This window comes from Sceloporus occidentalis, unplaced genomic scaffold (genome assembly GCF_023333645.1).
Source record: "Sceloporus occidentalis isolate IW3139 unplaced genomic scaffold, rSceOcc1.0.p SCAF_4, whole genome shotgun sequence".
In the NCBI taxonomy this organism is placed as follows: Eukaryota; Metazoa; Chordata; class Lepidosauria; order Squamata; family Phrynosomatidae; genus Sceloporus; species Sceloporus occidentalis.
The window spans coordinates 192,474,357-192,500,542 of NW_028316984.1; the positions used below are offsets into that span (position 1 = coordinate 192,474,357).

The 26,186-nt window shown below is 42.0% G+C and overlaps 1 protein-coding gene across 8 annotated transcripts in view; it reads right to left on the minus strand.

Moving 5' to 3' along the window:
* SYNE2 (spectrin repeat containing nuclear envelope protein 2) overlaps positions 1-26,186 on the minus strand; it is a 348,063-nt gene that overhangs the window by 28,832 nt on the left and 293,045 nt on the right. For all 8 annotated transcript variants that reach the window (XM_089522735.1, XM_089522729.1, XM_089522733.1 and 5 more), the window contains 3 exons: positions 24,718-24,873; positions 16,228-16,386; positions 15,421-15,590 (listed from right to left, as the gene is read on the minus strand). In XM_089522735.1, the coding sequence (XP_089378861.1) occupies positions 15,421-15,590; positions 16,228-16,386; positions 24,718-24,873 (485 nt within the window). The remainder of the gene's footprint in view (positions 1-15,420; positions 15,591-16,227; positions 16,387-24,717; positions 24,874-26,186) is intronic.

Consider the following 26,186-nt stretch of genomic DNA (forward strand, 5'->3'; position numbering starts at 1 on the left):
ATATTGAACAGAATGAAAACCTCAATCATGAGATAACAAGAAGACTAGGAATGGAGAGAGCAGCTATGAAAGAGTTAGACAAGATCTTAAAAGGTAAAGATGCACAACTGAGCACTAAAGTTAGAATCATCCATGCCACTGTATGCCCCATCACCATGTGAAAGCTGGATGTGGTGGTGGTGAAGAATGCTCAGTCAGTGCTAAGAGTAACAAGAGCCTCCATACCATCCTCTGAAACTGGAGACCAGTATTACATCTTGAGTTTCCTATCCATTTTACAGGAATACAAGGGAAATTGTTACATGCCTTTGTTGCATCCTGTTTGGATTGCTGTAACATATTTTATATGACACTGCTTTTGCATCATCATCATCAGCAGCAGCAGCAGCTTCATTTATATACCGCTTCATACTGAACTAAGCAGTGAGAGCTTGGGAGCTTCAGCTGATTAAAAGAGCTGCAACCAGGTTGTTAACTGGGGGTGGTTATAGGGATCATACAACATCCTTCTTATAATAGGTGCACCAGCTATGGGTCTGTTTTTGGGAACAATTCAAAGTGTTAGACATGACCTATAAAGCCCCATACAGATCAGGACCAGGCCATCTGAAGGTCCATATTCTCCCATATCATTCTGCCCATGTCTTGAGATCTTTTAGGGAGGGCTTTCTCTCTGTTCCATCACCCTCACAGATACATCCAGTAGGAACATATGAGAAGGGCTTCCTGGTGGCTGCTCCCAGACTCCAGAACTAGAGGTCAGACTGCTTCTCTTCATGGTGTCCTTCCAAAGACAGGCAAAGCCTTTTTTTCCTTCAGTGGGCCTTTGGGAACTAATGACACATGGGGTAAGGGTCTATTAATGAACTGCACTGTTTGTATTTCTTGTCGCTTTTGCTTTTAAGTATCTTATGTTTTAAAATAGCTTTTAATTCTATTTATAGTTTACATTTTGTCTTTTGTATGTTTTAATGATAATGGATGTTTATCTATACAGTCGTCCCTCCACATTCACGGGGATTAGGGGAACAAGACATCTGCGAATGTGGAAAAACCGTGAATAAAGTGAGCCCCTCCTACCTCCCCTCTGCTGCTTGGGATGGTTGTCCGAGGCATGGGAGGGACCAGAAGGAGCTCGTCCCCTGCCCGTAACTGGTTTTGGGAAGCCACTTGAAGGGACAGGGGGAAGAGGCACAAGCACACACTCTTCCTGGCTGCTCCCTCCCTCCTGGACTTTTTTCCCCCATGGAAAAAATCCAAAGAGAGAGGAAGGGGAGGAGTGTGTGCTGGGTGCTTAAGGGCTGTTCGACAGTGGAACAAACTCCCTCGAAGTGTAGTGGAGTCTCCTTCCTTAGAGGTCTTCAAACAGAGGTTGGATGGCCATCTGTCGGGGATGCTTTGATTGTGATTTCCTGCATGGCAGGGGGTTGGACTGGATGGCCCTTGTGGTCTCTTCCAACTCTACAATTCTATGATTCTATAATCAAAACCGCAACTATTAAGTCTGTGAACGGGGAGGGAGAAGTGTAGTTGTTTTAACTTTGTAAGCTGCCTTGACTTTCAGGATTGGGGGGTGGGTAAGAATTGAGTGTGTGTACACACACACACACACACACACACACACACATCTATACTGTAGATGTGAGCATGTATAGACTGGAGCTGGTGTAGTGGTTTGAGTGTTGGACCTGGAATCTGGAAAACCATGGTTTGAATCCCATTTCAGCCACTGGAACCTCCTGGGTGCTTTAGAAGAAGATAATGGAAAACCTTCTTTTAATATATCCTGCCAAGAAACCCCCATGAAAAATTCTCCTGAGAGCTGTTATAAGTAGGAAATGAAGGAAGACAACAACAGCAGCAGCAGCTGTTGTGTGTCTGTGTGTGGTAATAGCAATAATAAAACAGTGCAGACATTGTCCTAACTAGTTGCCCACTGGAAAAGCCCTGATTATGTATTCTTGCACAGCACGGGGTTGGACAGGATGGCTCTTATGGCCTCTTCCAATTTTATGATTCTAAGAAGTAGATCTCTTTAGGTTTCCCCATATTATGATCAACAGAAGGAAGGCACTTATACTGTAAATCAACCTTTCACAAAAAGAGCTCAGGATGGTTTTCCAAATGTTAAATATACACGCTGAGTCTCTCTTATCTAGAATTCCGAAATACTCCAATATTTTAAATTGTCCACATGGATGACTGAGATAGTGACACTTTTGCTTGGTGATTTTCAATGTACACTAACATTGTTTCATGCACAAAATTATTGTATAAAATTTCATTATTAATGGCTTTCATTATTTTGGAAACAATATTTTTGGTTATAGGAAAACGGAAAATAAGCTTGGACTCATCACCTTGCAAATCAGACAAGATGTAATGCCAGTAGTGCAGGAAGCATTGAAAACCATACTGTGCCTTTTGAATTTTTTTTAAAAATCATCACTGCTAATGCCAACAGCAGCATAAAAATAAAGATTTGTGATTTCACTTTGATGGAGCGATATCTGATTTTACTGTAATACAGGTTTATATTTCAGTATAAGCATCATTCTAACCAGGGAGTTGATATTCTATTTAGTGCTGATAAATAGGCTGTGAAATTCAAGCATCATTGCTAATCACCATTACTGAGTATAATTAATTTGCAGCCTTAAAAATAAACAACCAGCCATTTGGATATGTAAGCCTTCTGGCTTGATACATGGCAGACGGTACTTCCCTCCCATCAAAAAAAAGGCTCAAAAGATACAAATCACTAAAAAGCATCACACGTAATTTTTTTTATAAAGGCCTTGCTTTTATATTTTAAATGGAAGGTGGGGTTAACATGGTTCCACACATGACATGAGCAGTGCACCAGTCCAGCCTTTGTGCCAATGAATTCTACTATAAAAGTTAATTGTAATGTTTTTTTAACACATGGAGAAGGCTACTAAAAAAAGAATTAACACACCCCCCACAAAAAACCAAACCACCCCACACCAAAACAAACCAGAAGTACCATGCCTTTCCATCTATTTTCTCATACTGCAGCAGCTACTAAGCTGCTCTGACAGCGGTGTAGAGAGCAAATAGCTAATTTAACATGGCTGGGGTAGGTTAGCTCCAAATGCCATTCATTCCCCCCATGGTCCGCAATCCCCCACCCCAATCTTTTCTCAGTCTGTCAAAGACAAATGCACCCACTGTACACACACTTGCACACACACACATCCATCCCGGCTGGCACTGTCTGGGCCCATCCCCCAAGACGGCTACTGCAGCGCACGGCTAGGCGTCATCTTCTTCTTTCACATTACACGTTTCTATTCTTACCAGACCCCCTTGATGAGCAGAAATGCACTTACTGTTGATAAGGGAAAACCATTCCTTATAGCTTATCAATCCGAAGCTGCAAGGTAGAGCTTCTGAGTGAGCAAAGCACTCAGGGAAAAGGAAACCCCTCCTCTACAGATGCCCTATTTAATAACACTGCCTTAGCATCTCCTATAGAAAGGAAAGGAGAGAAAAAGCACAGATCTCTCCCCTCCGCCTCTTCTAAGCCCTAGGCAGGGAGTCAGATGCATGCATGCATGCATACAGAGAGAGAGATGGATGGACACACTCCCTGTGAAGTGAATGCCACCTTCTTCTTTTCTGTTGTATTCAGACTTGTCAATATCAGTTCTACTCAAAAGCTTGAAATCTGACAAATAAAAAAAAAATGGGATGCTTTCGTTCTGGCACACCAGAATCTATGGGAGATGTGATGGAGGTGAGGGATATTTTGGAGGTTTGAGGGAGGGTAAATGATGGCGCTATCATTTCTCTTAAAAGGGTATGAAAAAAAAAAGATTTCTATATATTCAGAGTGCTGAATGCATATGTGTATGTGTGCAGAGGGTAATCAAGTTACATATTGCTCTGACAAAGACCACTGTGGAAGATCAATATTTTTCTGTCAGTTCCAGATCTAATCATTTATTCTGTGTGGAAGGACATGTGCACAAATAAATGGAGTGTATGGGGGGCATGCACACATACATATTAATATAAATTTAAGAGGCTTATATAAGAACAGGTCAAACAGAGTTGCGCTTCACAGAGATTACAGTGACACAGGAGCCAGTGTAGTATAATGTTTTAGGTCTTCAGTTCTGAACAAAGGAGAACTGGATCATCCATAAGCCTCACTGTGTGACCATGAGCCAATCTGGAGCTTACTCAAAAAATGTAGTTTTGAAGGAAGAGGTCCTTCTACAAGTAATGGAATAACATTTTAATAAAATATATTAGATCTAGTTGCCTGAACAATTTCTAATTTTAGCTCCATGGACCACAACAAAAGTATGAAAGACCTGGGAAAAAATCAGTTTACAAAATAAAAACATTTTGGCCTCATTGCCTGGAAGAGATTCTTTCTTTTTATTTATTAAAATATTATATTGGTTTCTAATACACCATAAATGGACTACTCATCAATCCTAAACAACACATATCTACAAGACACTGCCTACCTGCAGTGTGCAGGGATCTTGGAACAGTAATGGGTTCTGATCCACACACCCCACACAGCTGGAGACCTCATACGAAGTTCTAACCCTAATATAAAATTTGGTGGCAAGCTAATAATTGTGACGACCACATCCGGGTGTTTGATAAGAACAATTTTCTTAAGTCATTTGGAAAACTTAAATCCAACCTCTCCAAATTTTCCTTTTGGCAATATCTGCAATTCACATACACATCTGAGAGTCATATTTGGTGCAAATGCCCTGGCAATACCCAAGACTGCTGAGATTTTGTGATTTTTAATCATGGTGCAGGATTTCCCCATAGGTGCACATATTTCTGCATCACTGTGCTAGAGCTCAGCTGAACCCTGTGTTTGATGAACTATGGAACAAACAGGCCACAAACTAGGAAAACCATTAGCTGCCTCCCTTAGAAACATCACAAAATCCTCCTTGGATCTGCAGTTGCCTGGAGAAGATTCAAACCTGATGTGATGAGTTGAAGCAACAAATGGCAACTATGTGCCAAGCTGTTGCCTCCTGTGCCGTAATGTGGGTAAGAAACGTCACAGGGTTTGTAGTAGGGAAATTCCCTCTGGCCTCTCCACAAGCCAGACAATGTCCTTGATGTTACAATGAGCTTCTCCAGCTTACATCTTATTCAAGAACCCCTGTTCCTTCAACTTTCTCACACGGTGTAGGTGGAAGATGAGTGAACTGTACTCTGATTCAGGAATCTAATGCACCCAGGCCTTGGATTCTGGCATTTTGAGGTAGTAGCAGCTACCTTCATTTCTCCTTCACGGTCCTTTCATGGGACAGGTGGAGAAGAGGGTCAACTGAAGCTGCAGCTTTTGCCAGTTTAAATGTTATACCATTTCCCTTCGGTATTGCAAGTGGTACAGTTATCAGGAGAAGCTGTGTGGTTTTCAAAAAAACTATGCAGTTTCCTGTAATTGCAGGGGGGAAGTCCCACTGTCCCTGAAGCTATGGGACAAAAGGTTATTCATTGTCCTTGACATCCATCAAGACTAAAAATATATATCAAGATTTACCATTAGAGACATCTACCCACCTGAAAATCCATCTGTTAAATTAGGTGGCCAACTACTTTGGCACACAGATATTTTCTTGATTGTTCCTACTCAAGTTTTAGTGGACTACCAGGGTTGGCCACAAGGCAGTGAATCTACTCTGAGTTTTATCCTCATTCCTCCCACAACTGTTCCATGTTGAACAGGAGCTCTGTCAGTGCTAGATCCTAGCTTGACATCAAGTGTGTGGGAGGAGTACCAGTAAAATCCCAAGTGGATTTATTGTCCCCATAGTGGGAGATCTAGCCTGGTTGAGGACAACTATCTCTTTGCTGTTGTTATATGTCATCAAGTCAACTCCAATGTATAGCAACCCTACCATCGGGCTTTCTTGGCAAGATTGATTCAGCGGAGATTTGTCTTTGCCTTCCTATAAGGTGGAGACAGTGTGACGCAGTGGGTTTCAATGGCTGAGAATGGGTTAGAAACCTGGTCTTCCAGAGTCCTAGTGCAACATTCAAACTACTACAACCAGGCTGGTTCATCCTACTAGCATTAGGAATAAGAAAACATAAAATCAGATACTCTAAAAGGCAAGGAAGCAGCATAATACTGCAAAAAGGTGTCATTTCTCATTATGATGGCTGCATCAAATTTCATGCCTGCCCTTTTCATTTTAATTTGTTTGTCATTAAGGGGAAAACTAAACATAATGGAAGGCACACTTTAGGCAGGGACCTCTTAAATGTCACATCTCAAATTTAACATTTATTCAACATTACTGTCTATGCTAAAGTAATGGTGGCCGGGGGGGGGGGGGGGAGGAGAGCAGTTAAATTATGCTAATTTGCATAATTTCAGTTCACCTGGCAAACAGGAATTCTTCATTCTTTTTGTGAGATTTCATTTTTAATTTTATTATTGTTTTTTTGCAGAAACAGAAATTGTGGTAGGCAGGCAGTGCAGTGTAAGAGGGATAAAAGAGAAGAGGCATGGTCTTAGGGTGGTGGAGGTGGATTCTGAGGAGAAAGGAAACAAACTGATGCTGTTCCTAACACTGTTACCTCAAGACATACTGGGACACAAATAAACCAACTAAGCTGTGGCCCTCCTCTTACTAACGCATAGGTAGACACTGACATGCTCTTACATATCGTTCCCAGTTAATTTTAACCGATCATACTGTGGAATATTTTCTTTATGGGACAGATCCATGTTGTCTCCCATTGCCTGCCCTTAATAGGAAGCCAGATTTACCACCTCTGGCAACTGACTCATATTGTCCTATATTAGGACAACTAATCTATTCCATAGAAATTATTTCATTAGCAGTTATTTCTCCAAAAGATTCTTCAGTTATGAAATTGCATAAGTCACAAGGCCTGATCAATAGCACATTGGCAAAATTCACATCATTCTGAGATTCTCATACATTCATGATACCTGCCATGCATACACATCGGGAATATAGGTGTTTCCCTACTTTCTTGGTTAAATACCATGACAGAACTTCACACAGCAATGTCTGCTGTTTCCCAGGAATACATTATTATAGCACATATGTATATGTGCTATATGCCTGGGGATGTATGTTCCTGGACTTACTGTGGAAATGCACAACTGTGGTTAATAGTGAACCCTATAGAAACAAGTGACTTCCAGCAGATATTAACCATGAAATTGCACTGGAGGACCTAGGGATTGCTAAGAAACTACTCCACAATGTCCTCCACAATGTATGCCACAAACATACCATACAATTGTGGTGGGGGACCTAGGAAATATTTATATAATAATAATAATAATAATAATAATACATTTATTTATACCCCGCCCTTCCATGAGTATGATCAGGGCGGCTTACAAAATTTATAAAAACATTTCAATACAAAGTTAAAAATTCAATAAACAGTTAAAAACAGTTACTACAAAAACGGGAACAGGAAAACAATAAAATACACATATCAAGGGCAAATAAGAGCAAAAATTTACATCGGTCCGGAGTTGAAAAGGAAAAAGGAGCAGGAAAATAAATAAACAATCTAAGGTGGGAAGGCCAGCCGAAATAGATATGTTTTCAGCTGTTTTTTAAAGACAGCTAATGAGGCGGCGGAGCGAAGCTCTGCAGGGAGCTTGTTCCAATGTGAAGGGGCAGCAATAGTAAAAGCCCTCTGTGAGGTCCGTGTAAGGTTAGACCTAGGGACCTCCAACAGTTTAGTCCCGGAAGTTCTGAGTGTGCGAGGCGGATTATATGGGGAGAGGCGGTCCTCCAAGTACCCTGGGCCCAAGCCATTTAGGGCTTTATAGGTCAAAACCAACACCTTGTATTGGGCTCGGAAGCGAATAGGCAGCCAGTGGAGGTCTTTTAAAATAGGTGTTATATGGTCCGACCTGGAGCTACCAGCGACCAATCTAGCTGCCATGTTCTGCACTAATTGCAGCTTCCGAGTTTGGTACAAGGGTTGCCCCATGTAGAGCGCGTTGCAGAAGTCCAATCGAGAGATTACCAAGGCATGTACAACAGATTCAAGGTCCTTTCGGTCCAGGTAGGGACGCAGCTGGCGTATCAGCCGAAGCTGGTAACAAGCACTCCTGACTGTCGCATCCACCTGAGAAGTCAGCTGGAGCGACGAATCAAGGAGTACTCCCAAGCTGCGCACCGAGTCCTTCAGGGGGAGCGTGACCCCGTTCAGGACCGGGTGACAGATCTCACCACCAGAAACCGGGGAACCTATCACTAGTACTTCCATTTTCCCTGGATTCACACTGAGTTTGTTCTCCCTCATCCAGCCCATTACCGACGCCAAGCAGGCATCTAGAGGAGAGATGCCATCCTTAGTTACTGCATCAGTCGGAGACATAGAGAAAATTATCTGGGTGTCATCAGCGTACTGATAACACCGCGCCCCATGTCTCCGGATGATCTCTCCCAGCGGCTTCATGTAAATATTGAATAGCATAGGGGACAAAATCGCTCCCTGAGGGACACCAGATGTCAGGGCCCTCTTATCGGAGCGACAGTCCCCCAGCTCCACCATCTGGGATCTACCCGAGAGGTAGGAATGGAAGCACTGTAAAGCAGTGCCCCCAATTCCCAACTCCCTCAGGCATCCCAGAAGGATACCATGGTCGATGGTATCGAAGGCCGCTGAGATGTCCAAGAGCACCAACAGGGACACGCTCCCCCTGTCCATGCCCAGACGGAGATCATCAACTAAGGCGACCATGGCAGTCTCAACTCCATAGCCCGCCCGGAAGCCGGTTTGAAATGGGTCCAGAAAATCGGTGTCGTCCAAGATCGACTGAAGCTGGAGAGCAACTGCTCTCTCGATCACCTTCCCCAAAAAAGGCAGCAGCGAGATGGGCCTATAGTTATTATGAAGCAGGGGGTCTAAGGAGGGCTTCTTTAGCAGAGGTTTAACCACTGCTAATTTTAATTTAGCTGGAAACTGACCCTCACTTAGAGATGTGTTGATTATGCGGTGTAACATAAGTCGCACCACATCTCCCCCCTGAGCTGTCAGCCATGAGGGACAGGGATCAAGAGAGCAAGTCGTCCTCCTAACACTTCGGAGGATCTTGTCCACTTCATCGGTACTAACAAACTCGAAGTGATCCAGTATAACAGGGACCACGGACGCTTCGGACACCTCTCCTGTAGGATCTGCACAAAGACTGGCGTCGAGATTGGCCCTTACCCGAGAGATTTTATCAGCAAAGCAGTTGTTAAAATCGTCGCAGCAGGCTTTAGATGACTCCAAAATAGGGCTCAGGGAGGGAGGGAGCTGAGTTAGCTCCCTCACAACCCTGAACAGCTCTGCCGGACGTGACTCTGCGGACGCAATACATGCAGCATAGAAGGAATTCTTTGCTGCACGTATTGCCACTCCATAAGCTTTTAAATGAGAGCGAAGGAGTGTCCTGTCAGACAAGTGCCGATGTCTTCGCCATTTATGCTCTAGTCGTTGCGCGACCCGCTTCCTTTCCCTAAGATCTTCCGTATACCAGGGTTGTTTTTTGGAAGCAGGCCGGAAAGGACGCTTGGGAGCGATACTGTGTATAGCCCTAGAGAGAGTAGTATCCCAGATGTCAGTTAGGGCATCAACAGAATCGCCGTCAGAACCAGTCGCATACCCCTCTAGGGCTTCTTGGAACCTTATGGGTTCCATCAGCCTTCGAGGGTGGACCATCCTAATAAGTGAAACCATGGATACTGGTCCCATGGATATGGGGTTTGTAATGTTATACGCGGGTGCACTATACGCGGTCTTACACGCTCAAGCCACGTGGCAGCACACGGGGTGATGCATCCCATTCGGATAAATGGGCCGTGCGCCTGTGGTGTGCGCATGCCGCCGTGCGCATGAGCCCCGTTCACTTGAATGGGGCTCCAGCATAGGCGGAATTTGCCATACGTGGGGGGGGGGGGTCCGGAATGGATCCCCCGCATAAGGCAAGGTTCATCTGTATGTATACATCAGCAGAGCATTTTACACAGCAGTGCAAGCAAGCAACAAAGAAAAAAAAAGGGGGGGGGGATAAAAGTCTCTTCCCCAAGAAGCTTGCAATCTAAATTTAAAGACTAAGAAGACAAACAAAGAGGGAGTGAAAGGGAGAGTAATGATGGATACATGAGAGCAAAGGCATGTTAACACACAAATTACTATTAAGATAAATAAAAAATGTGACAGTATTCACATCTTTAGGACCAGCATGCATACTTTCTTAAAATATTAACAGCTGGTGTAGATGGAAGCAGCCAAATCAGGACTTGAATGGTGAGGGATGATTAATCCTTGACTTGTCATGGTCCCAATTTTAATCAGAGGACTTCTTGGAGCTATTGGCAATGGGCTCCCATTGTTTACAACAGAAGCTTTTCTCCAACTACAGATAGTTGCTATTACAAATACCAGAGGCTGGTATTACTCTCCAAGTTGCCCAGATATCATGGCTGGGAGATTCTGAGAGTTTCAGTTTCCAAAGTTAACATTTACAGGCTCTGGAAAATATTACTGCAAATATGTTCTCTTACCTCACATTAGGATAGGGTGGGGCTAAAGTTACATGACCACAGCTTTCCTTCCTCCAGCCATATCATGTCATGTCAATCTATCTTGGGTCCCTGCACTAATTATCTCTGTGTTTTGTTTGTTTTTAATGAAACCATTCGCATCTAGCCTGGCTCTTAGAATTGTTTCACACCTTCTTGGTTCTGCATGGAAGAACTGATCTGACACACTAGAGCACAAAAAGATATAATTAGAAGATACATCTTGCAGGAGCGAACACAATCCCAAAACAGATTGGAACAACTGACCACAGCCCCTTTAAATCTAGTATGTCATCACAAAGCTCCCCCTTTCTCCCGCCTCATAAAATCCCAAACACTGCTATGAGAAAAACGCTTTCAGAAGATTCACATGCATTCATGCAAATGTATCACATATAAAACAGAACAGATGCCTGTATGTTGTTATCTTGTCGTCATTGCTTTCTTTTCTCCAGATATACACTGAGTTCCCAGAACCCATCCTGGTTAGATGCACTCCCAACTCCAGCTGCTTCCAAGCACAAACAAAGCCTCTGTGAATGGCACAAGCCAAGCATGTATTGGCACAATGGATGTGCTAAAAGGCTTGATGCAACTGGTGCCATATGGCAAAGCTGAGCTTGTCTCTGTGAACTATGAGAAGCATGTCATGGACTGAACAGAGGCCTCACCTAATTTATCCATCTGTCTCAGGGCACTTATTGGTTTAAGGTGATGTGAGTTGTTTACTGCAATGAACAGATTTAACCAGGGGCTTTCCGTTTGGGTGTCACTGAAGTGCTTCTAAGATTTATTGTATATACTCATGTATAAATCTAGAAATTTTAGTCAAAAAATTGACCCAAAACATCTGAGTCGATTTATCCACAGGTCAATGTAAGATCTGTAGTTTAACTCTTACTACAAAAAGGAAACATCCCCTAGTAAAAGGCAAGAGAATAATCTGTTCTGGAAGCACTGACCCCCATCTACCCTCTCATCCCTCCAACCTTTAATGTGAGCACAGTTATGTCTGATGAAATTTTGTAAGTTCTTTGGCATTGTTTTCCTTTGCTTCATTCTTTAGATCCTTTCCTACATGCCCCTAAGTTTTACCCTCGACTTATCCAAGGATGATATCAACATCTATAATTTTGGTCCCCAAACTTGCCCTCGACTTATACATGAGGTTGATTTACAGTCGAGTATATACGGCACTTAGTATTTGTACTTAGCACTTAGTGGTTCTCAATCTACTATTATGGCAGTGTCTGTCTCTCTGCATTGGGACTCTGTTGGTATGGACATTTAAATATGGTTGCATATGTTTTATAATTGTATTCTTCTGACCTGGATCCTAAACACAGCTTGGAGAAGTTATCTTTTGGATTACAAAGCAATAGCAACAACAACAAACCAAAGCTGGCTTTTGAAAGTTGCAGTCCATAAAAGTAACCAAGGGGCTTCTCCGTTAATGCCCCTTGACTCTAGGATGCTTTTTTGTAGAAGGTCAGATTGGCTCACTCTTTGCTATTCTTCCACTGGCAGGAGAAAACAGGCTTTGAAAAATTGGCAAGCATTCCAACAGGCTTTTCCAAATTAATGCTTTAAATGCCATGTTTGGGGTTGTGGCAGTGAGAAGGTTTTACAATATTATATTGTCTGTAATTGTTAACATGATTAACAAGGTGGAAGCAATTCTGGATGGAGTAGATGGAGTAGAAACAGTTATTTACTGACTCTGACTCCGGCTTCAAAATAACAACTAATAATATTGAATGCCTAGATTGTTGTATAGTTACTTTCGTAAGAACTCAGGAAAGTTTTCTTGTTCAGGAATTTTAATTGAGTAAATATATTTGATAAATATATATATGATAAATAAATATATTCTATCAATCTAAGTAGCCTGATGATTCATTTAGTGGTGATAAAATGCCTTGTGCTATCATTTTACTACAGTAAAAATTTATGTCTAATTAATATACATTTGCCATTTATGAAGGAATCAGAGTTGGACAGTAGAAAATCGAGGAGTCAAAGATTTGGCATATTGACTTCCCAGCCCTGGAAGTACATCATTGACTACTTTTCCAAGCTCTGGTGCCATAATATACTGGGGATGGATGTATTCTCAAATTTTGAGAAAATGGTGAATCGTGAAGATATAGGCAGTAGTACGAGGATGGGACCTTTTCCTCTATCATGAGTTGAATTCCAGGTGGGAGGTCGCAGAGGTTAATCTTTCAGGAGCTGCAGCCTGACAGGATGTGACACCAAAGTGGTGGCCATCTCATTATCTCTCTTTCTGTTAACGTTTCCCCTGTTTCCTCTTCCTTGTCTAGTGGGCTGCTGGGAAATTGGCAGATCTTTCTTGCCAGAAATCTGAACTGAATAGACACAAAACTTAAGATAAGAGCTGCATTGCCTACTCCTACTGCGGCAAGTAAACTTTTAAAAATATTTTACTTTATTTCATTTGTATACTGCTTTTCTCCCTGAGTGGGAGCCCAAGACAGCTTGCTGCATATCTTCAAGATGTTTTTTACTTATGGCAGCCATAAAGTGAACCTATTTTCTTAGTAAGATTGTTCAGAGGAGGCTTGTCATTGCCTTTTCCTTAGCCTGAGACAGTGTGACTTGCCTAAGGTCATCCAGTAGATTTCTGTGGCTGAGCAGTAATTTGAACTCTGGTCTCCCAGAGTCCTAGTCCAAAACTCAAATCACTACACCACTCTGGCTCTCAAGGAACTATTTTAAAAGTTGGGGGGGGGGGGGAGATGTGTATAATGTTTTGTGCTAGTGGAAGAATTTCTCTGCATGTACTGACTGCAGAGGTATATACATTTCCCCATGATTTTTTTCCTTTTAAAAGAAATGTTTGCAATGCCAGGCATGAATTAAGGTATATGTTATTATTCTCTTGACCAATAACATTTTTCTTTCTTATCTATTTATCTGCTAAATACAACAATTATTATTATTATTATTATTATTATTATTATTATTCCTGTCTTATTTCCAGATTGGGACTCAAAGTGGTTTACAGCAATTTAAAAAAAAGTGTTAAAATCCACAAGATATAAAAGTTAAAGCATAATTATCTCATATTCAAGTCTTCCTCATCTTCCCACAACAATGAATCAAGTGGCACTGTGTTTCTTTGCCTTTGCTAGCTAATTATGTATACATAGGAGGCAGACAAATGCATGATGGGATAGTGTGAAGACAAAGGTAAAGCTATCTAAACATTACGGGGAGAGGAATGAGATATCAACACAGGGGCTCTGTTTACAGCAGCAGCTCCAAGCAGAGCATGGTTCGTCTTTCTCCATTCACTTTGAAATATATAACATACAAGCTTACACCTACAATGTTAGAATGTACATCCCAGTATAAACATCTTAGTCCTGCCACAGCAACTAAGGATTAATTCTCCCCGGGATTCAACATAGACCCATGGTATTTTCCTTCAGTTCCAAAAAATTCTAACCTAGCAGTAACTTTAAACTTCATTTGAGAGTTTAGAAACAAAGCTATATGCATCCAAAGAAAAGGGGCAAGCAAAGGTATAAAAGGAATATGAACACAGCAAATATAAGAGTTGTAGGTGAGAATGATTTTCAGTGCACCGTGGTCCCTCCACATTCGCTGGGGTTAGGGGCGAAGGACCCCTGTGAATGTGGAAAAATCACAAATAAAAAGACACTATTTATTCTGTCTAAGAGAGCACCTCTCTAGAAATCTCCAGGTCCTCCAATACAACTCTATGGTCAGCTTCTGCCAGAAGTTGATCACAGAATCATGGGAGAGGACCTCAGGGGCCCTGGTGGTGCAGTTGATTAAATGCTTCTCACAGGCACAAGCTTGTGTTTTCGATCCTGCAGGACTCTAGGGTTGATTCGGCCTTGCAGCCTTCCATAGGTCACTAAAATGAGTACCCAGCTTGTTAGGGCAATTAGCTTATACATTGTAAAACTGTTTAGGGAGTGCTTAAGTACACTGATAAGCGGTATAGAAATGTATTTGCTATTGCTATTACATTACCATGGCCTCAATCCAGCGTGAAAAGGGGCAGTCTGTCGAGCCCCATAGTCTATATCACCTGGTATTCATCTGTGGCTTCTCATCTAAGTACTAACCAGGGCAAACCCTGCTTAGCTTCCAAGATCATATGGGATCTGGTACTATTGGTGGCCATGATTGTTAGGGCTGCTGGAATTTGTAGTTCTACAACCTTTGGAAGGATTAATGATTCCTACCTCCGGTGGAGACATTAATGAACAATCTCGACCGGACTCACTCATTACAAACAAAAAGGAAAGGGGGTAGGAGGAGGAGGAGAGGGAAGGAATCTAGTAGCACCTTTCAGACTAATTTATTTCAGCATATGTTTTTATGGATATCAGTCTACTTGTTCAGATGCACTATTGGGAGATGCATCTGAAAAGATTGTCATATCCAGGAAAGCTCATGCTGAAATAAATCAATTTATCTTAAAATATTCCTTCTCCCTATGCCTCTTTCCCTTTTTATGCAGTGCCTGACAGCTATGTTTTTGAAAAGTCTGCATAGGACAGTTTCCTTCTCTCTGAGTATATGCTTAACAGCAAGTTTCAGTTAAGCAGCCAATCACAGAACCCTAGTAAGGTCACCTATATGTTTGCAAACTGCACTTCTGGCGAATTCATATATTTACATATTAGACATATACTTTAAGAAACACAGAGGGGAAGCATTTCTGAGAGTTTTATAAGTTTCTTTTTCTCTGTGAATCTAATCTGAAGCTCATCAATGTGTACCATCACTTTCAGTTCTATACTAATTAGTGAAGCTCAGCCGTTTCTTTTCTTACCGTCCTCCAATGACGTCAAAGAGATGTTGCCACCGGTCATTAATTTTATTGAGTTTCTCATCAATTTCAGCCACTCTGCTCTTGTTGCTGTCCTTGATCAGTTGGTCACCCATTTGCTTGAGATGAATTAGTTTGTTTTCACTGAACATGTTGATTTCTTCCATGCAATCCTTAAAAAAAAATTGATTGGAAATGTTATTCCCAAGTGATATGGAAAAAATAATTCTGCATGGGATGGAATATTGGATATTTAGTAAATGCTGGGATTCAACAGGACAATAAAACAGGCTTCTATACAATGAGTGATTGATTTTTGCCTATCTATGTGAAAGTGAAACAAACAGAACTATAGTTCATTAAATGAGAACAAACCAGGTTCCTATAGTGTCACCCCTAAACATTAGCCAAGGAACATGGATTACACTTAACCCATCTTTCTCCTCCCATCCATTTCATAAATATGCCTTCCCTTCACAAGTGGAATAGATGATAGATAGATAGATAGATAGATAGATAGATAGATAGACAGACAGACAGACAGACAGACAGACAGACAGAGCTTCCCTACTGGTCACTTGGGAAAAATTCTTTCATCCCACAAAAACCTAGGGTCCTTGGCATTTACACACCTATTTAAAGAAAAGCAGGGGACCCAAATCAACATGTTTTAAGCCCTACATGGATCATGCTGCTGAAGCTTCATTGTCACAAGGTGAGTTACACATTCACAAGGCTTTCTGTGCAGCAAAGTGTGTGCTTGATCATGATGCTAGGGACAAGAAAATCAGTCTGCAAGAATCAGCTCACCTTCTCCAACTTGTCTATCATGTCTTCAATACTGATGTCAGCTGACTGGAGCACTCTACTTTCCATCTGCACCAACCAGGCACAGAGCTCTTTATTCTTTTCATTGAACACAATCCAGGCGTTGAGTCGCTCCTCTATCTCTTGTTTGCGCAGAGAAACCTACAAAAGGTGATATATATGATAGCTGTCTGTTGCATTTGAGGAAGCAGCCAAAGCTTGCCGATATATTTTCAGGCACAGACATAACTAAAGATATGCATGTGTTTTTGCAACAACTGATAGTGTTAATATGCTTCACAACAAAAGGGAGCATTCCTAAGCAATTATTCCCTCTGATTTGTAAGAAAATGAAACCTTTTCTTTGTTTAAAAAGAGAGGCAACCAGAATATCCTCCCATTTGGTTTTACTGTAGAGATGCACTATAAAACAACATATTACCCTGTTTAACTGTCAGTCACTTTAATTGCCAAAATAATGTACACTATAATTGTGCAGTAAGAGTCACAATAAATCTGACTATTGAAGCAAATGCTGATGACACACAAGAGTTGTATTTACAAATGTAATGTTAAACCACGGTTCAATGTTACATGCTTAAGTAGATTCAGGCAACCCCTTTTCCATTCCAGTTTCAATTAAAAACAGCTTCTTCTTATGTATGAACTCGGACAAACTGGGGGTAGAATTTATTAGTTTATGAAAACAAGTCAACTCCAAACTATGGTTAATAATCCTACTCTGGCCCCATTCCCACTCGCTCATTTGCCCTGGATAGAACTGGGCAGATGCGGTTGCCCCCATATCGAATCCGCTCGGAAAGAAGTGCCCACTATCCTTTACCTTGATTGGGGCAATTTGGCCCTCTGAAGTTCACATTTGCAGTACCGGTTTAAAATGGAGCCTTCTTTGTTGTCAATCAAATTCACGTCTGCTTTTGTCAAAGGTGACATATCCTACAGCCATTCGCCAATGGAATGGGTGCTTCCCCCCCTCCTTTTTTAAAAAAAAACCTGGCGGCAGTGTGCACATTTGCTGTCAACCTGTCAAATTTAAAAGCCTCCAAGTGTGTGTGTGTGTGTTGTGTGTATTTAGGTCATTACAGATTATGGCAACCCTAAAACGACCCCATCCTGGGGTTTTCTTGGCAAGATTGGTTCCGAGGAGATTTGCCATTGACTTTACCCTGAGGCTGAGAGAGTGTGACTCCCCCAAAGTCACCTCATGGGTTTCCACATGCCAACCTCTAGCAACCCCTTCGCTTCCAGCCCAGCATTTCCTCCTCTTTGGAACCTCTTCCCTTCCCTTCGCTTCAAGCCCAATGCCACCTCTGAAGCCCTTCCCTCCCCCCCATGTCATCCTTTTCCCGTCACAATAATAATAATAATAATAATAATAATAATAATAATAGTAATAATAATAATACCTCACCTCAGAATGCCATCTCTGCATCCTTTGCTTTCCCTCCAATTGTCACCCCATGCCATTGGATACACATATGTAGCAAAAGCATTCATACATTGTATCAATTTGCCAAATTGAAAAGGAAACATTTGTAACATTCGCATTGTAGCATTCGCATATTGTCACACACACACACACAAATAATTTTTAAAAAGCCACTTGCAAAGTGAGGTGCCGTGCCGGCAGCAAGCAGAAAGGGAAATGTAGCACAATCAGACACATTCTATCAATATGTATCAACCTGCAGAAAAAGCATTCACATAATCTGTGCCTCCCCTCCATGGCACCCTTCGTCCTGCTCCTTCCTCCTTCACCCCAATCCTGCCCTCCATGGGACCCTTCATCCTGCTCCCTCCTCCTCCTCTACTCCGATCCTGCCCTCCATGGCACCCTTCGTCCTGCTCCTTCCTCCTCCTCCTTCACCCCAATCCTGCCCTCCATGGGACCTTTCGTCCTGTTCCTTCCTCCTCCTCCTCCTGCTCCTCCTCCTCCTCCTCCTCCTCCTCCTCCTCCTCTACTCTGATCCTGCCCTCCATGGCACCCTTCGTCCTGCTCCTTCCTCCTCCTCCTTCACCCCAATCCTGCCCTCCATGGGACCTTTCGTCCTGTTCCTTCCTCCTCCTCCTCCTCCTCCTCCTCTACTCTGATCCTGCCCTCCATGGCACCCTTCGTCCTGCTCCTTCCTCCTCCTCCTCCACCACTCCAATGAAGGGGAGGCATGTTCTGCACTCTGCCCTCCCTCTGACCTAATTGCTCACCTGAAATTGACCCGAACATGACCGGGGCCAAGTTCACATTTGCCAGGACCCGGTTTTTCTCAAATGATACAGGAAAAACTCTGCTTTCAAAAGACCCGCGCCAAGGGGGATTTGCCCCTGAATGGGTGTGCAAGCCTCAAATTCGAGTGTAAAAAAATTGGGGCCAGTATGAACTTCCTGCTTTTAATCCGGTTTCTGAACCGGGGTAAAAGGTAGTCTGAATGGCCCCTCTGTTTCAATAAACCAGAGTAAACAGCCTTGGGTTTAACAAAAAACAAAGAGGAAAAACCCTCAAGTGAGTTGAAAGTAGAAATGAAAGCTTATTTCCTCTATTTATTTCTAAGAGAGAAGGCTGGCCCAGTACCATCAGGGGCTAGCCTGAAGAAAGAGGCTCCTCCCTCCCTAACTGTCATCTTTCGGCCTCTGAGGGAGAGAGAAGACTGGCCCAGTTCCATCAGGGGCTAGCCTGAAGAAAGAGGCTCCTCCCTCCCTAACTGTCATCTTTCGGCCTCTGAGGGAGAGAGTAGGCTGGCCCAGTTCCACCAGGGGCTAGCCTGAAGAAGCAGAGCCCTCCCTCCGGTCCATCTGCCTTGGTCCAGGCCTCAGAGGGAGAGAAGAATGCTGGACCTGATCCCCTCCCTCCCTCACCATTCCCTTCTCCTTTTGTGTCGTGTCTTTTAGATTGTAAGCCTGTGGGCAGGGAACTGTCTGTTATCCCCTCTATTGTAAACCGCTCGGATTCCCAGTGATTGGGCGGTATATAAATAAAACCTATTATTATTATTATTATTATTATTATTATTATTATTAGTCTATAGTGGAGGAAGAGAAGGGAACCCATGAACCTAATGGCAAACCATGGATTGTCCCAAGCACATCTTAGAGCCCAAACCATGGTTGCAATTTTTCAAACAGACAACAAGCAAGCTATGTTTAAAAAGATACTTTTCTGGTTTTATTTTTGGCTTCTAACCCTTCAGCTTTCGAGGTTTACTTCTTGTCTCTACAATAGCAGCAGCCTTTAAAGTGAAGGCAAACAGCAGCTTGTTGATTCAGTCTTTTATCAAAAACCAGTGGGCTAAATCCAATTAGATTAAACTCAGTGAATCAGTTGGAACATGGTAAGTCAACACCTCTATAATTTTCACTGCGTCAATGAGTCTACTTCAGTTGAGAATAACAATTAGATTTAGCCTATTATTAGCCAAAACCATGGTTTACAAACACACTTCAAATTGTGGGTTTAGAGTTAGACTTTAGCTTGATGGCAGATTGCAAAGCATGGTTTGTCAATGTGGATATCATGCCAAACCAGTTAGCCTTTATTAATTGTGGTTTTTGCATGATGTTTGGATCAGCCAAGTATATATTTATATGTTCACTAAGAAAATCCTATGAAAATCCTATGGGGTCACTATAATTTGACTGGCAACTTGAACATATTATACACACACAAGGATGGAGTGTTGGGTGACAATGCCCATCAACATTTAACACCAGGACCTCTGACAGAGCAGGCACACTAGTCACTTAGGTCCAAAACACATTGCAGAAATAATCCATTTGGAGACCACTTTAACTTCCCTGGCTCAATGCTAGGGAATTCTGGGAAATGTTGTTTTGTGAGACATTTAGCCTTCTCTCTCAGAGAGCTCTGGTGCCACAATAAACTAAAATTCCCAGGATTCCCTAGCACTGAGCTACGGCAGTTAAAGTGGCCTCAAACTGAATTATTTCTGCAGTATGTTTTGGATGCTAGTAACAATTTTTCTTGCTACACTTGGATTAAATTTGCATCTATACATAAAAACCAACATATACATATTCCATGCAAACCCATACCTTTACACAGCCTATTTTGGTGGTCATGCTCTTCTTCCTTGTTGTTGCAGATACTGAGGCATAAAACCTGTCACTCATTTGTTTTGTTTTTGTGTGTGTGATGAATTTTTTTCTTCCTCTTGTTATTGTTGATAATGAATATAAATTGCCACCCTTCTGCACCTGCTGTGGTTTACAGACTCCTATATGTTCTTCCAACTTTAGCTTCGCCTGTGCTCAGTCCCTGACCTTTGTATCTCCCCCTTGGAAGTGTATGCTCCGTTTTCTTACCTCTTCTATAGGGAGCATCTGGCTGGTTATTTCTGTGTACTCAGTGACAGCTGCACTGCCAGGCTTTTAAATGCTTACAGTGGCTGCGACTATTTCATCAATTGTTTCCAAACAATATGTTTCTGTTGGACTCTCCAGCTTAGGCTTATGTTTGAGAAAACTAACTGAGGCATTCAAACATTTCACTGCTAAATATTTTCAAGCTCAGTTGCCAACTCACTTTAAGACTTTTTATTGATAAGGCAATTGCTTAAAGATATTTTGGGTTTTATTATCACAAATCGAAATTTAGATTTCAGATCTGAGATGAAGACTTGGGTTCCAATCTCTGCCTCAGGCTGGTCATCTAGCCTTTGGAAAACCCAAGAGCATAGAAAAGTTACATTTCAGGACTATAACACACAGGACCCCATGATGACTAGGGGATTCTGATTTAGAGTGAGAGAAAAAATTGTTGTGAAGAGACAAAAATAATTTTAAAATTGCAAAGCGATAAAGTATCATTATGCGTGATAAATTGCAGTAATCAAGCTGAGGTCAATTAATAATGGCTCAGTTTCTCTGATAGAAAATGTAGCAAAATGAGATGCACTGAGAGCCATCACCCACACTAGCCTCCAACCTACACAAATGTTAAGATTATGAGCCATTTCTACTCTGCAGCTTAGTGTCACTAGGTTTTCCAAATAGTAAAAAGGGATAATTGAAATTCATGACACAAAGGGTTGACAAATCAGGAACTAGCAGTTAACAAATTTGTGTTCTATCTAGGTATCAAAGAAAATTTTTAGTTAACCTAGCCATGCATTTCTCTGCAAAATTAACATATTGTCCACATCCATAAAAGAAATGATGCACCCATTTCTGTCTTTATGAAAGGCCCACATCCCAAAATGCAGGAAATGTTGGTATGTCATTCAGTCTATATAAATGGGAAATCTTTCCAACCATTAAATAGGGGCCATCCCTTACAATAAGGGATAGGGTAACCATATTCTTGTATGCTAAAATACTATTTTCTTTTCATAATTGAGACATTGTTGGCAACCAAGCAACTGTTATAGCAGAGCAAGAAATACAGGTAACAAATACACTTGAGTAGCATTCCTGTTATTTTTTCCCAAAGGAACCTTTTACTCCTTTGTTGTCTCAAGCACAATAAAAACAATACCAACTGTTAATCCTGTTTTAGTGGCTACATGTAACAAATGGTAGTCCCAAGTGGAGATAACTCTATCTATACTGAAAAAGGCACCCAGCTGGAGGAGTGTTGTGATGCATATGGAGATGTTTGCCTTCCCAATGAATATGGAGATGTACATTCCAATGGACATCTGCTCCCTTTCTGGATAAGGAAAATTGTATTTAAAGCAAAAGCCTGAGTGAATGGACTTAACTCAAGATCACACACACACACACACACACACACACACACACACACAATGAAAAAAGTGATTTGCACTACACATAGATTTAGGTCAGACCATTATGAGGCATTTCTGTGCAAGACTGGATTAGAAATTATACAGCAAAAGGGGTGGGGTTGTCCAATTATGAAAATTGGTAATTGGACTCTAAAGGATCAGGGTCAAAGGATTTCTTTCTTGCCATCCCAGTCATTTGATAATCTTCTGCAGTGCTGTGGTGGAGGAACCACAAATTAGGAACGTCCCTGTTTGAGTCTTGTTTCTGCCACAAACTCATTAGGTGGCTATAGGTAAGGCATCCTTTTCTGCTTAAGTTTCTCCTCTCGCTCAGATTGTGATCTGTCATATGGGGATAATAATGTGGACCTACTTTACAGGGCAATATGATACCTACAATGTATTGTAGCCTGAGCACATGAAAACAATATAAAAATACTAAAACATCATCATCATCATCATCCATCACCTACACCAATTTGGTCCACCACAATTATATGTCCCGAGCAAGTAACTTCCTACAGAAAGGCATCTAGTGAAAATCTTTTCACTGCTTCACCTTCATGTTACATGTATCAGTAAGAGTTTCATTCCAGATGCCACCTCCCCCAAAAAACAAGGGACCTTGTCCCATTACCATAAATGGACGCTGAGGTATGGCTTTGTCGGCGCAGCTACGTGTATGCGCTGCCATTGACAATAATGGGGTGTGGTCATCTGCTGATGCTCCCATCCATGAAAGGCTAGCTGATATGGGCGACCACTGTAATTTTGGCCAACTTTCCGCATTCAGGCAAAAATGTAAGAATAGCCCTGTTGGATCAGATCAAAGGCCTATCTAGGATTGTATCTGATGGTGCACTGATTAAAAATAAGAATATAAAATTTGATTTTTTAATATTAAATTGCTATCTCCAAAAGAAGCCTTTAGCTGAGACTAGCAGAAAATGCTTGACTCTTGCCAGGAAATTGATTATTTAACTGGACAGGAGAAAGTAATTGTCTTTTTCTATGCTGCAACATATACACACCTCAATTATGGAACTTTGGATACTACTGTAACTACCATGCCTCCATCCTATGGCATCCTGGGATTTGCACTGTTGTAAGGTATTTAGAACGATCTAAATTATTGTTGTAAGCCGCCCGGATTCTCAGTGATTGGGTGGCATATAAATAAATCCTATTATTATTATTATCATCATCATCTAAGAGAGCTCTAACAGTCTAGTTTAGAAAAGCACACTAGATAATTATGACCAAACTATAGATCCCAGGATTCTACATGATGAAGCCATGGCAGTTCTAGTGGTATGAAATTGCCATGATTGTGTAGTGTGAATATATCCTGGCTTAAGTTGCATACCATACCTATGCATACCATATTTCCAATGGGTCCTCAAGCAACTGATCTACAAAGGCATATTGCCTCCGGTTCTGGTGATCTATGGCTCTCATCATCCCAGACAACTGACTGATCCCTGACTGATTGGCTGAAGATGAGGTGCAGTCCAGCCCAACTGAGGAACACATTCATTCCTTTGCATTTACAACATAAGCATGAAAGTCAGTAGAATTGCTACTAGGCCATATCTCACCTGAACAAGAAATAAAAGGCTAGGATGGTCTTAATGTCAGAAAAATACACAATTTTGAGCATATAACCCATGCAGCATAAACCTAGGAATTTCTACACAGATGTAAGTCACACTGAAGTTGGTTGGAATTACTCCCAGCTAAACGTGTTCATGGCTACTGCTATATAGTGCAACTCAATGCATGTTTACTCAGAAGAAAAGACCTACTATGTACAATAGGACTTGCTTCCAAAGATTTCTATTTCATTTCAAAATTCAAAAATATCAGCTATTGTTGGCCACAGACAGGCCTTCCTCAAGGGGAAATTCCACAAACCAGTGAGAAATTCTGTTTCTGGCTACAAATCAGCTGGAAGCTTCCAATGATGACTTCAGTTCACTGGCAGTTGTGTAAGCCTGCAGCCTTAGCATCCTACAAAATGTGACACCCAGCCAAAAAGATATACATATGCTTTCAAAAGAACATTTACAGGAATGGAGGAAAGAATGTGACTGTTCCTGACATTTTCCTGACCTCCGCCTGGAGTGTATTCACAGGCTAATCTTTTTGTGCAATTAAATTTGAAAAGCTTAAGCTGCCTTTAGAAATGGGGGGTGGGGGAGAGTCTGCCACCTGAGAAACAAGGAGACAAAAATACCAGGGAGCCTCCAGTAACTCCCTCTTGCTATTTTGCCCTCCCACTCCTTATCCATTCCAAGCTGTTTTCAACATCATGCTTTCACAGTTAAACTGTGAACAAAGACTTCCAGGACTTCTTCTGTTATTTCTGTTTCACCCTGCTTGTGCCACACTCCTATACATATGCTGGCTAAAAGTTTTTTAAACTTCTGGGGGACTCTGTGCAAACACAAAGAAAAGAAATATAACAAAACAAAAGGTAGATGGGCTCTTTCCCAAACTTTTGGTGGCCACAAGAAACTTATGTTTCCACATGGTGCCTGTAAAACAACAACCCAGAAAACCCTGTTGCAAACAGCAGTGGGTTAGACCCTACAAAGCAAAGCCTTTGTCTACAAAGAGCCTTCTTTCTACAAAGCTGAAGCATCTGAAAGGTATCCTTCCCCTTCTCTTTTGTTGTTGCCCTACTGAAGTCTGTTCATGAAACCCAGTGTGCGTCTCCCTGTAAGCCACTTACTCTGAGACAGAGTTCTTCCCACTGTCTGTGCAAATGTTGGACTTGCTCTTTCAGCACCATCACATCTTCCGCAAAGAGGTAGCGAGCCAGATCCGCTTTCTTGGTGCCAAGTTCTTTTGCCTTTTGGTTCCAGTTGGCAAGGGACTGCTCCAGGTCCTGCATTGAAACACACCAAGAGGATAGAAAACAACAGTCCTTTCAGAGCAAGTTCTTGGGAGGTGTGTGTGTGTGTGTATGCATGGTTCCCCCCTTCAAATCTTTGGGTTAATCCTATGATTGGCCTGTAAGAAGAGGAGAAACGTGAGGGGGGAGGAGGAAAATTTGCATGCACAAGTGGGCAGGAAAGACAGTTCAGCATCTATGCTGGGATCCAGACTTAGTTCAGCAAAAACCATCTCACTTCCATAGATTTTCAAGCTCTATAGCTATGTGTATATATTTGATGCCGGGTTGCTGTACTCCATCAATGTACTAAAATCAATTGGTTAGTCTCAAATATATTTCTCCATGTCCCGATCAGCAGCTATGACAACAGATGGCATTTCTCCCTTCAATCAGTGTCTTGAAGCGGAAATGGGCTGGATGAGGAAAAACAAACAAAAGGTGCCCCAAGAATCCATCCCTTTGTTTTTCTAGCTGTCCCATGTCTTGCTACTTAAAACAAGTTGGGGGGGGGGGGGAGGGGGAGGAAATGTAATATTTTCTGAGTTCTAGCTACAGAAAGAGTTTCTCAGAGACCTATGGCATAAAATCTTTCATTAAGATGCTGCAAGAAATTTTAGAGCTTCCATAGGGCCAGAAGGCTTTGTTGTTTTATTTCATTTATGAGACTTTCTAAGAGCTCATTTAAATTTAAAAATGCAAGTCCATGCTTGTTTACTTACCTCCCCAAGCGAGGAGGTCCTTCCCTTACGTTGGGGATCTGTTCCAGACCCCCCCCCCCCGCATAAAGGAAATTCCGTGTATGCGCAAGCCCCATTTAAATGAATGGGGCTCATGCATGTGATGGCGTGGCGGCGCACACGCACCATAGGTGCATACGCCATTACCCTTTATGGGGTGTGCCTCCCCTTTTTCCAGTGCTGAAAAGCCGCTTATGACGCAGGCCCATTGAACATCCAAAAGCTTGTGAACAGATTTTGAAATGGCAAGAGAAAATTTGGAAAATTTGGTGGCATTCTGATTGGTCCTCTAATAAATGTCAATTGTGCATTTTCAATCCCCCCCATAAGGTTCAGTACTGCTATTTTTGTTTTTAGCATCCCCCTCCATTATACTGACCCTGACATGATTTTTCACTTGCAGTATGAGGCTAACTCCCTTCTGTTTTTGCAATTTGTGTGACTTAACGTATGTAGTAGGGAACTGAGTGCTTGTTCAGACATCAGCTTTCCTTAAAAAAATATGACATCCTCTTGGAATGCCTGGGAGAGTTAGGAATCGGTGGCACTGCACTCCAGTGGTTCCAG